This window comes from Martes martes (assembly GCF_963455335.1).
Source record: "Martes martes genome assembly, chromosome: 11".
Taxonomy (NCBI): Eukaryota; Metazoa; Chordata; class Mammalia; order Carnivora; family Mustelidae; genus Martes; species Martes martes.
The window spans coordinates 19,907,664-19,919,943 of record NC_137899.1 but is presented as its reverse complement, the minus strand read 5'-3'; the positions used below and the strand labels follow the sequence as shown (position 1 = coordinate 19,919,943).

Sequence of the window (12,280 nt, the reverse complement as noted above, 5' to 3'; positions counted from 1 at the left end):
TTTTAAGTAATTGGAGATGAATCTTTGAAAGATGTCTCCCAGTGTTTGGCACTGAAGTTGGCAGTGTTTTCTTTGTTTAGAATGGCATTATAAGGGATGCTGGTTCATCGAATAATGCTTTTGAGCCTGATGAAGATATTGAAGATCCAGAAGACCTTGATATCCCAACCAAAGAAATAGAGATTCAAGTGGATTGGAACTCTGAGCTTCCAGTCAAAGTGAATGTTCCCAAAGTGCCAATCCATAGCCTCGTGCTTGACTGTGGAGCTGTGTCTTTCTTGGATGTTGTTGGAGTGAGATCCCTGCGAATGGTAAGGTTTTGGTGTTTTGGTTTATAGATCTGGAGCTTGGGCAGAAATAACAGGGTAAGGGTTGCCTGGTCTTACAAAGGGACAATTGTTGGATCTGTAGTTTTTGTAGAGGAATGCTTTTGCAATAGAGTATAATATTTGGAAGCGTGGGCTGTGAGGCCAGACGGGGGGTAGGGGGGTGGCGTTTTGAATCCCGGGTCTACTACTTACTAGCGGTGTGACCATGGACAAGTCACTTAATCAATCTGTACCTCAGTTTCTTTATCTGCAATATGGGGGTAATGATGGTACCTACTTCACAGGGTTTGTTATGAGGATTAAATAGGCTTATATATGTGTATATATTATATATGTAGTTTATTTTATTAGCTACATATATAATATATAGGTATTATGTATAAATAAAGAGGTAGTTTAGAAGAGTATCTTAGGAATATATTTATTAAGTTTTCTTTTTCTTAGAGTACATAGAAGATAGGATATTAGAAGGAGGAAAAATGGACAACTGTTTGTGTCAAGTGTTATGTTTTTATTTGTAACACGAACAACAGCAGCGTGAGGACCCCCAGAGAACATGGTAGGACTGGGAAAGCCAGGCGTCATTAAGGCGTCATTAAGAGGTTAGAGCAGGAAGCAGGTCGGCTATCTAAGACATCAAAGCAAGAGTTAGGAGCGCGCGGGACGGAAACTTTCATGGTGTCAGAAACCAGTTATGCAGGCTCAAGCAACTAATTGTGGGGTGCCTAATATTTGCCAGGTGCTCGCCAGGCACAAGAGAGACACGATAAAGCCACCGCAGCCTCTATCCTGGAGGGACTAACCAGTCTAGAGGGGAAGGCAAACATTAAGCCAACATTAAGGCAAACATTAAACAAACATTTAGCCAACTGTAGGACGTGCCCCCACACAGACTAACCAGTGTGTCAATGTGGCTAGATGTCAAATTTAGGTGAAGCTTCAGATAGGTCTTAAGAGGGCCGGGGTTAAAAACAGGCTCAAGGTACCGACAATCAGTTGTAATAAATGGAAATGACCCCGGTAGGTGAGGGGGATTAAGAGGACACTTAATCATGATGAGCATTGGGTAATATACGGAACCGCTGAATCCCTATATGGTAACCCTGAGACTAATACAACACTGTAGTTAACTACACTGGAATTAAAATTAAAAAAATTTTAAGTCTCTTAAAAAAGTATGGCAATGACCCCTAACTGGAGTTTAGCTTAATCGGGGCTTCCTGGCTACCTGGGCAAGAGCAAGTGATGATTCCAGGGGGTGGGTCCTGGGCTGGTGAGGTAGAAAAGTGATTATACTCGACAGAAGAGTTCAGGAATATGCTGGCAGGTTCTATTCCAGTTATTTTGGAAAACCTGGCTATTATAATAACCATTTGAGAACGGAAATGAAGACATAAATCTTGTTCTGCCTCGTGCACTTCACTCAGCTGCGGCTCAGATCCATTGTAGATTGTGTTAGTGCAAGGGTTTAATGAATTGCTTTTGGGGAGAGTCAGAACTTATTTAATGCCAGGATAGTTTCCACACCTAACCAATAGTTCTTTCAAATGCTGTAAGGGCAATTATGATATCTCCAAACATTATACTTGCGTAGAGGTCTTGATTTTTTTCCCCCCAGAAATGTCATGTTCTGTTTTATTATTGCCCATAGGTCTTGTGTCTTGGGTTTTTGTTTTTAATTTTTACTAATTTGTATATTCTATTGAAGTATAATTTTAAAAAATATTTTATTCATTTATTTGACACACATACACACACACACACACACACACACACACAGAGCACAAGTATGCAAAGCAGCAGGCAGAGGCAGAGGGAGAAGCAGGCTCTCTGCTGAGCAGGGAGTGTGATGCAAGGCTTGATCCCAGGACCCTGGGATCATGACCTGAGCCGAAGGTAGATGCTTAGCCAACTGAGCCACCCAGGCACCCCTACTGAAGTATAATTAACATACAGTGTTATATTAGTTTCGGGTAAACAATATAATGATTCAAAAATTCTATACATCACTCAGTCTCATCACGTTAAGTGTACTTTTCATCTCCTTCACCTATTTCACCCATCCCCCACCCACTTCCTGTCTGGTAACCATCAGTTTGTTCTCTGTGTTTAAGACTCTGGGGTAAAAAAAAAAAAAGACTCAGGTTTTTTGTTTTTGTTTGTGTCTTTTGTTCATTTGTTTTGTTTCTTAAATTCCGCATGTGACTGAAATCATATGGTATGTCTTTCTGTGACTAACTTATTTCACTTAGCATTATGAGTGATGTTGAATATCTTTTCATGTGTCTGTTGGTCCATCATGTTGTTGCAAATGGCAAGATCTCGTTATTTCTCATGGCTCAGTAATATTGGGGTGTGTGTGTGCGCGTGTGTGTCCACACCACTTCTTTACCTATTCATCTATGGTTGGACACTTGGGTTGCTTCCACATCTTGGCTATTTTAAGTAATGCTACAATAAACAGAGGGATGCTTATATCTTTTTGAATTAGTGTTTTCATTTTCTTTGAGTGAATAAATACCCAGTAGTGGAATTACTGGATCATATGTTACTTCTTTTTTTAATTATTTTAGGAAGGTCCATACTGTTTTCCTCAGGACCTCCACCGATTTACATTCCCATCAACAGCACACAAGGGTTGCTTTTTCTCCACATTCTTGCCAACTCTCGTTACTTCTTGTCTTTTTTGATACCAGCCATTCTGACAAGGTGATACCTCATTGTGGTTTTGATTTGCATTTACCATGATGAGTGATGTTGAGCATCTTTTCATGTGTCTGTTGGCCATTTATAGGTCTTCTAGGGAAGATGTCTATTCAGGTCCTTAGTCCATTTTTAATGAGATTATTTGGGGTATGGGGGTGTTAAATTCTATAAACTATATATTTTAGATATTAACACCTTATTGGATATATCATTTGTGAATATGTTCTCCCATTCAGTAGGTTGCTGGGTTTGGGTTTTGTTTTTTTTTTTTACAGTTTTTGTTTTGTTGATAGTTTCCCTTGCTGTGCAAAAGCTTTTTATTTTAAGAAAGTCCTAATAGTTACATTTTGCTTTTGTTTCCCTCACCTGAAGAGTCATATTTAGAAAAATATTTCAATGGCTGATGTCAAAGAAATTACTGCCTATATTTTCTTCTAGGATTTTTATGGTTTCAGGTGCCACATTTAGGCCCTTAATCCATTTTGAGTTTATTTTTGTGTTATGATGTACAGAAGTGGCCCACTTGCATTCTTTTGCTTGTAGCCATTCAGTTTTCCCAACACCATTCGTTTAAGAGACTATCTTTTCCTCATTGTGTATTCTTGCCTCTTTCATCATAGGCTAATTGACCATATAAGTGTAGGTTTATTTCTGGGTTCTCTATCCTGTTCCATTGATCAATATGTCTGTTTTTGTGCCTATATCAGACTGTTTTGATTACTACAGCTTTGTCATGAATCTCAAAACCTGGCATTGTGATACTTCCAGCTTCGTTCTTATTTCTCAAAATCTCTTTGGCTGTATCTAGATTTTTTTTCATTAAATTTTTTATTTTGAGATAACTTTAGATTCACCTGGAGTTGTAAGAAATAATACAGAGAGACCCTATGTACCCCTCACCCAGTTTCTCCCCACAGTAATGTCTTGCAATACTAGAGTACAGAAATCACAATCAGGACATTGACAATGACAGAGTCAAAATACAGAGGACTTTTTAGGTCAGTTTTTACATTTGGCATCCAGTGGCCACATATCCATGCTTACATGTCTTCTACTCAAAGATACAAACACATACTCTTGTTTCCAATCCGCAGGGGCTGTGTTAGGAAGCTTCCTGTATCTTCTTCCCTTTCTTCCACAAATATCGTTGAAGCCCCTCTGTGCTATCCAGATGGCAACAGATGCTGCCATCTCTGGAGACATGGTCTTCTCATTCCCTAATCCTGCCATCATTGCAGGTCAAAAACCTCTGTGGTTTTCCAAGAATAAACTTTTCTCCAATAATCCACTTTCTTTTTTTTTTAATTTTAAATTTTAAATTTTTTAAAAAACATTTTATTTATTTATTTGAGAGACGGAGATCACAAGTAGGCAGAGAGGCAGGCAGAGAGAGAGAGGGGAGGAAGCAGGCTCCCTGCCTAGCAGAGAGCCTGATGCGGGGCTCCATCCCAGGACCCTGAGATCATGACGGGAGCTGAAGGCAGAGGCTTTAACCCACTGAGTCACCCAGGCGCCCCTAATAATCCACTTTCCTCGAAGTCCTGGTTAAACATGAAAGTGTTCACATTTCTCCTGAGCAAGTAATGGAATGCTCCGTGACTGCGGACAGATAAAGTCACTCACTGTGACAATTTTTTTTGTTTTTAGATTGTCAAAGAATTTCACAGAATTGATGTAAATGTGTACTTTGCATCGCTTCAAGGTAAGTGCATATACAAATATATCTGCCTGTAAGACTTTCTCCTAAGCCCTTTCCTCTGCCTTGGAATGTGGGTACATAATGAGCCTTTTTTTAAAACTATGTTTTATTAGGGTAAAAAATGTCTAAGTATAAAAGTTGCCATTTTAGTCACACTGATGTGTACAGTTGAGTCAGTGGCATTAAGTAGAGGCACAGTGTCGTGCAACCATCCCAACGATCGGTTTCCAAAAATTTTCAGTGCTGCAAACAGAAACTCTACCCATTATGCAATCCCTCTGGGGTATTTTTTGAATCTGCAAAGATATTATTTCCTATTTGTTCAGTAAAGCTGGTAAGCCATCTGAAAGTATGTCCTGACAGCAGTGCAGGGTCAGTGGGGGGAAATTTACCATGCGGATGACATAGATCCCTTAAAAGTAGAGGATCCTTCAGGGTCTGAGTCTTTGTCTATCTGTGCACCAGTGTATGTATGTAGGAACATGCTATGGCTTAGGCTGAGTTCCCTAGAAGCAGTCCCTGAGATAAGGATTCTTGCGCAAGTGATTGACTGAGAGTGTACATGAGAAATTCATGAGGGGCTGATGGAAGAGGATAGGACAGGGGAAGAGGCTGGATGAAGACATGGTTTTAGAGGTCTGCCTGAGCCTGATGTCATAGGGGGCACCCAGCAGGAAGAGTGTCACGGGGATATCCTTCCTGAGGCAAGCAGGCCAGCCTTTTTATCCCCGTATCAGTCTGTCAGGGGCTGTAGGCCCCAAGGTTGGGGTTTAGACTGGTGGCCAAGGAAGTTCTTTGGAGAAGGGCATGGCCGTGAGCCGTTAGCTGCCAGGCTTCTAGCAGCCTGAGGGTGGGTATACTGGCAAAAACAAGGTGGTCAGGAGCCAAGTCTGCCCACTCCAGCCAGTTGGGGTATAACCATTCCATGTGCTTCTGGAAAAGAAGTTCAGTCAGCTGAGCGCAGGGTCACATTTTGAAAATGAGGGAAAAAAATTAGAAGGAGGAGCTGACAAAAGTTAGTATTGGCTGATGTTAAAAACGTGCTTTCCTAGAGACTGAACATTATTTCTTTCTTTTGAAGATCATGTGATAGAAAAACTGGAGAAGTGTGGTTTCTTTAATGATAATATTAGAAAGGACATATTCTTTTTGACCGTCCATGATGCTGTCCTCCATCTACAGAACCAGGTTAAATCTCGAGAAGTTCAAGATTCCATTTTAGAAACGGTAAATAAACATTTAACCTTTCTACATAGGTATCTTTCCTAAACTACGATGGTTTCTGTGAAGAGCAAAAATTCCACAAATCTTGGTTTGAATCCCAGTCTAGTAGGATTTGGGGCCACCTGCTTAAATTCTCAGAGCCTCACTTTTCTCATCATTAAAATGGGAGTAAAAATGTTTACCTTACTGGGTCGGTAGGACAACTAAATACGATAGTTTATAGGAAAGCACCTGGTGGTACCAGATACATATCAGTTTTACAATGTGAGGGTTTACTAATAAAAGTAGGCATTAGCTATAATGATGCCTTTTTAGAATATAGGTGGTGAATTTTGGATTTTCTGTGATTTGGGTATACAAATGCACAATTGCGTATACAATTTAAATTTTCAGCCAGCTGGAAAATCTTGATGGTAAATGTCTTTAAATAGGATCCATTAGGTCATGAGTGATCTTTGAAAAAGGAAAAAAAGAAAAGTCATGAATCAGCCCAGAGTTAATTATTTCCAACAAAATAGAATAGACCCTGGTTTCCTGGGAGCCTCCCTATTTTTGTCAACTCTCCTGATATCCCCCAGAAAGCCGAGCATTCCAGACTGGGTCATTGGACAGGTCAGTGGGCTGGGTCATTGGGCCTAGTCCAAGAAGCTCTTCTTTCATGGACCCTCTGACCGTTGAATTTGGGCAACTAAAACAAATACTTATAAAATAACAACAGTAGTAATTACTTCAGTGACGCGGTGTACTATATTTTCAGTTGGTTCCTTCTTTTAAAAAATAGGATGAGTAGATTTTTATTGTAGATTGGAAGCTGATCTTTGAAGTAAAACAATAGTGCATTATTCTTTTCAGCTCTTGTTAGTGGAGAGACCGCTTAATGCTGCTGGGGAATATATTAACACTAAATACCAAGGTGTGGATCTGAAATACATAAAAGAAAAAAAAGTAGTAAAACCACAAATCTCAAAAAAAAAAAAAGAAGAGAAGAAAGCAAGCAAGCTACATGCAAGATGCTGATCTTTGAAAATTCATAAACCTTTTTCTGTTTTCTAACTTAAAATTCTCTAACCCATAGGTAACAACAACAAAGCGGGATCATACAAAGCATTAAAAAAAAAAAAACCCTCACATTAAAACTATTTAGAAGTGAGGTGTCAAATTCTTTCTCAGCATGAAAATGGTTGTTTTGTTATTTGTTTTTACTCTATTTCTGATTCAAGCTCTCGGGCCAGGAATGCCACAGAAACCACTAAACCACGAGTGCCCCTTCCAGGGCTAGACTCAGTCTTGTCTGGCATCATGGAGGCCTCGTCTGCCATCAGTGAGTGGCTGGGATGGCTTTTTCTGGCCCCAAACAAGTGTTAGCCTGAGTATCACTGAGGGCTTATAACATACACTTACTGGTTCACTAAGTAGAGTGTTGAGCAGTACCGATGACCGATCATACCAGGAACTTAAACTTTTATGTGCCCTCACTGTCTAGCAAAAAGTCTCATACCCAGTAGATGGATAGCAAATTGACAATAAATCTTGCCTTTGGTTCTTTCCTTTCCTTCAGGAAATGTAATGTGTGGGTATTGTGGATGCAGTGATGGGACCCTCTCCCTGTGACCATCGCAAGGCTTATCCCAGGATAGCCTCAAGTGGTGGTTCTACCTGCCCCCTAACTTTACGTCATGGCCATTTGCACAGGGGCTTAAGAAGTCTCTAATGCGTTTCCACCCGAGCAAAGAGAATTGGGTTATTTATTTCTGAGATGAAAAGTCACTCAAAAGCACTTTGAAACACCACCCTTGCCTTGATACGCATCTGGAATTGCTTTAGAAATACCCTTCTTCATACGTCAACCAAGGCCCAGATTGTTATTGGTTTCCTCTGTGTGGAAGATTAAATTGCATGCTACTGCTAAAAAGCAGAACTTTCCTGAACAGTCAACCGGAGTGGTCCGTACACTCTGGCTTCCACTGGCAAAAAAATTAATTTCCATCCAATTCAGCTGGGAGAGGCTTATTGTCATCGGTCACAAGCCTTTCACTGGGCACTCACTGCATGCTCGATGGGGTACTAAGTGCTCTCAGCTCAGCCGCTGAAGGAGAAACACAATTGACTGCTGAGTCATTTAGGCAGACAGGGTGACTCTTAAGCGGTGCACACTTAAGAGGTTGGGGAAGAGAGCTGAGAAGGAGGCGAGACAATGGCAGTTCATGACAGTTCATGACATGACGTGTTCACACTTGAATGTGGAAAAAGTAGTACGAGGAGGAATCCTGAGGTGGGAAATGTAAAAGAACAGGAAAGCTGAAAAGGATTTCGCGGTGTGGAGATTAGAGATGAGAAGCACCAGCAAAGCTTCAAATGATTTTCAGGGGAGTATCAGGGTGGGCTGATGTCATTATCTTTCCAATAAATATTCTCTGTTCTCTTGGTCAAGATCACTCTCATGCAAGACTGTAAAGATCCTCTTGAATTAATGGAAGCAGAGCTGATTGAAGAAGAACTTGATGTCCAGGATGAGGTATGATCATTATTTCCTTTCCGAGAAAATAATGTGGATTGAACCTTGACTGGGTAGAATAATACAAATAGTGACTGTGTCTGAATAAAACCATTCAGGGAAAATGACTTTGAAAAAGATACCAAAAGGATGGCTTCACAGAAAGGGGAAAATGGAAAACAAGAATTGTCCCTTGAACACGTTAAGTACCCAGGGACCTTTTGGCCCAGACATATAGGCACGTGCAGTGATCGGAAGCAGCCAATATACTGGTCCTGACTTTATTCTTAAGCCTCTGTATATGTCTTCTTCCTGCCCCACCTCAGGAAAGTGGGCTGGAGGAAAGACGGCTTGAGGGAATTTCTAACCCGGGAGTTTTATAAGCTTCAGAAGTATGTGAGACAGGAACCTCACAGAACTTTCTTCACCTGACGGATAATGGTAAACAAGACACACCCTCCATTGGAAACTGATTCCATGTATTTTTCTGAAAGATTTTATTTATTTATTTGAGAGAGAGAGAGAGAGAGAGAGAGAGAGATCGTGACAGAGATAGTGAGAGTGAGAGACAACAGGAGCAGGAAAGAGAGGGAGAAGCAGGCTCCCTGCTGAGCAGGGCTTGATCCCAGGACCCTGAGATCAGGACCTGAGCCGAAGACAGACACTTAACCAACTGAGCCACCCAGGCGCCCCAAGATTCTAAGTATTTCTGATGCTATTGGGACGTCAGACTCTTTCTAGGAACCTTGATCTAAACATAGTATCTGACTGACCTTTCTGGCTCCACCACCAATTAAAGTGGGACCAACAAAGTAAGATCACAGGAATTTTAAAGTTGAAAGATGTCTTGGAATAAGACATCCACATCCTAGCCCCTGCAGAAATCTCTCGTACTGCATCCCTACAGATGTTCACTCAGCTTGTACATGAACATTTCCAGATATTGGCAAATGGTAGCTTTTCAAGGGAGTTTGGATGTCTCCAAGTGTTAGTTTTGCTTCCAAAACTAGATGCAGCCTTTCTTTAATAACCACTCAGTGGACTGAGATCCGCCTTCATAGCAACACAAACCCTCCCACCGCCCAGCCCTTACATATTTGAGAGAAGCTCTCATGGGTCCACCAGACTCTGCTCCGGGCGAGATTCCTCCCGTTCCCTTTTCGGTACTCCTCACAGGCGCACAATTTGTCAGTGCTTCTCTGTCAAGAATAGGAAACAAAATCCCAGGTGGAGTCAGGTCAGCGAGGAGAGTACACAGCCATAACCGACCTTGATCTTGTCAAGACACGTCTGTTCCTGCGACTTTAAAATGTATTTATTTTCATTGCAGCCACATCAAAATCTTGGCTTCTTTTTTTCTCTTTTTCTGTTTTTTTTTTTTTTTTTTAAGATTTATTTATTTGTGAGAGAGAGACAGAGGGAAAGAGAGAGTGCGCAGGGGGAGGGGCAGAGGGAGAGGGCACGACTCTCAAGCAGACTCTTGCTGACCCTGGAGTCCAATTTGGGGTGCTCGATCTGACGACCTTGAGAACATGAACTGAGCCGATATCAAGAGTTGAATGGTTAACGACTGAGCCATCCAGGTGCCCCTCAAAACCTTGGCTTCTGTTGAGCAGGGACCAACTAAAAACTTGGGCGTTTTATACAAACTATGGCCCAGGTACGCTCCCCATTTATATTTACGTAATTGGCTTGCTACCCTAATGCGGGGTTATGCATATGTTTGCTAGATTACATCTTGTTGGTTCTAATTTATTGATGTAGCTTCAAATCCTGAACTCATCACCCAGCATATTAACTACTCATCTACCTGCTATCTTATGCAAATCTGATTAGCGTGCCTTCTCTGCCTTACTCTAGATCTTGATAAAAGATGTTGAGAAGAATAATATTCAAACCCCTCTGGTAAAATCAGGCAGTGTGGATGACAGGCAGAGATTTTTGTGGTGAAAATCAGAGATCCTGCGTCCTTAGTCCGCCAGCTTAGTGAGTCTTAGCTGAGTAAGAACTCATCACATTGGAACTTAAGGGGACGCCTGGGTAATTCGGTTAAGCATTTCTCTTTGGCTCAGCTCGTGATCCCAGGGTGTGGGATCGAGCCCCACATCGGGCTCCCTTCTCTGTGGGAAGCCTGCTTTTTCTCTCTGCCTGCCACTCCCCCTGCTTGTGCTCTCTTTCTCTCTGGTGAATAAATAAAACCTTTTTTTAAAAAAATTGGAACCTAATGGGTGCCCGGGTGGCTCAGTTGGTTAAGCAACTGCCTTTGGCTCAGGTCATGATCCTAGAGTCCCGGGATCGAGGCCCGCATCGGGCTCCCAGCTCCGCGGGGAGTCTGCTTTTCCCTCTGACCTTCTCCCCTCTCATGCTGTCTCTCTCTTTCTCTGTCTCTTTCGAGTAAATAAATAAAATCTAAAAAAAAAATTGGAACTTAAGAAGTTGCCACATTACAGAAGTATTTTCTGATTGCCACATAAACTAACGGCATCATTATCCAAGTAACAGATAAGAGGGTCATTCAGGTAGGGTTTCCATGGGTAGCAAAGCAGTAGTAGTAGAGTGGAGTGGTTTTGAGGGTATGAGCTGTATTTCTATTTTTTAAATTTTTATTATTTAAATTCGATTAACCAACATAGAGTACATCATTAGTTCCTGACATAGAGGGTATGAACTTTAAAACAAGACAGACGTGTGTCTGCCCCAAATCTACTACCTACTGGCTGGGTAGCCTGGGGAAGATTACTGACCATGTCTTCATTTCAGTTTCTTCACGTGAAACGGAAATAGTAATACTTCATAGAGTAGTGGAAATTAAAGGACGCACATGAAAGAATAATAGTGTCTTGTACATAGTAAGTGCTTGATCAATAGTACGTCTCGCTTTTAAATGAATCTAAGAACAGTGAGGTACAAAATAAAGTTTTTACCCTATACACGCCTAAGATGAGCAAATGTGAGTAACCCAAACTATCAGACCATATTTGTAAAAAACAAAGAACACCTAGACTCAAGGAGAATTTGGTTGTATGAACGCTTTGTTTCCCCTTCATTTCCGCAGGCTATGCGCAGTCTTGCTTCCTGAAAGCGGGCTCAGGAGGTTGCTCTAAGCAAGGACTGCGAGGCAGAATTCACCCACCGATGTCATTCTATGCAAACATTTTCTGCATTGACTATTTCTTTGGACTTGAAACACTCATTCTTTTTCCATTTGATTTTTAAAACGCTTTGATTTTTTTTTTTAACTTCTTAGCCAATGAAAGAGAACCACTAAGAATTTTTTGGAAAGGCTTTATTTATAAAATGGATAGCCTACCTCTAAAATGTGCAAAATGGTGAGAATTATCCAGGTGATTTAGCCATGTCCAGATCTGCTGATGTGATGCTGCTGTCCCCCCGTCCACCCAACAGATTTGCTAACAGTGTTCTCGTGGGTACTGGAGTACCTCTGTTAGTTGGGGTAAGTGTGCCCCAACAGCCTCTGTGGGCAGGTGAATCAGGAAGGATTATCATAAAGAGAAATCCATTTCTGACTGAACTGGATACCCAGGAGTGGCACTGGTCACAGTGTAGGGTCACACTGAATAACTACAGAAATTTAATTATTAACACATTTATCAATCAAAGTCTTTAAAAATCGCTTTTAGTAAATACATAAGCAAAGTTTTTAAAATACAAACTTAGTACTTAATAATCAATGTGATTATACATGACCAGATATGTAAACAGAGCTCAAAATTTAAAAAAAAAAAAGGTTCACTTCAAAACTATAGAGCCAGGCTGATCGGTTTTAGAAACACTGATCCAGAGAAGCAAAGCAATAAGATTATTGTG

General features: G+C 41.1%; 1 protein-coding gene across 1 annotated transcript in view; it reads left to right on the top strand.

The window, feature by feature from the left end:
* SLC26A4 (solute carrier family 26 member 4) overlaps positions 1 to 11,531 on the top strand; it is a gene marked incomplete at both ends in the record, with an annotated part of 46,864 nt that extends 35,333 nt beyond the window's left edge. Inside the window, 5 exons of the mRNA XM_080818187.1 lie at positions 81 to 311; positions 4,683 to 4,737; positions 5,816 to 5,961; positions 8,390 to 8,473; positions 11,508 to 11,531. Coding sequence (XP_080674313.1) covers positions 81 to 311; positions 4,683 to 4,737; positions 5,816 to 5,961; positions 8,390 to 8,473; positions 11,508 to 11,531 — 540 coding nt within the window. The remainder of the gene's footprint in view (positions 1 to 80; positions 312 to 4,682; positions 4,738 to 5,815; positions 5,962 to 8,389; positions 8,474 to 11,507) is intronic.
* Positions 11,532 to 12,280: the final 749 nt, after the last annotated feature.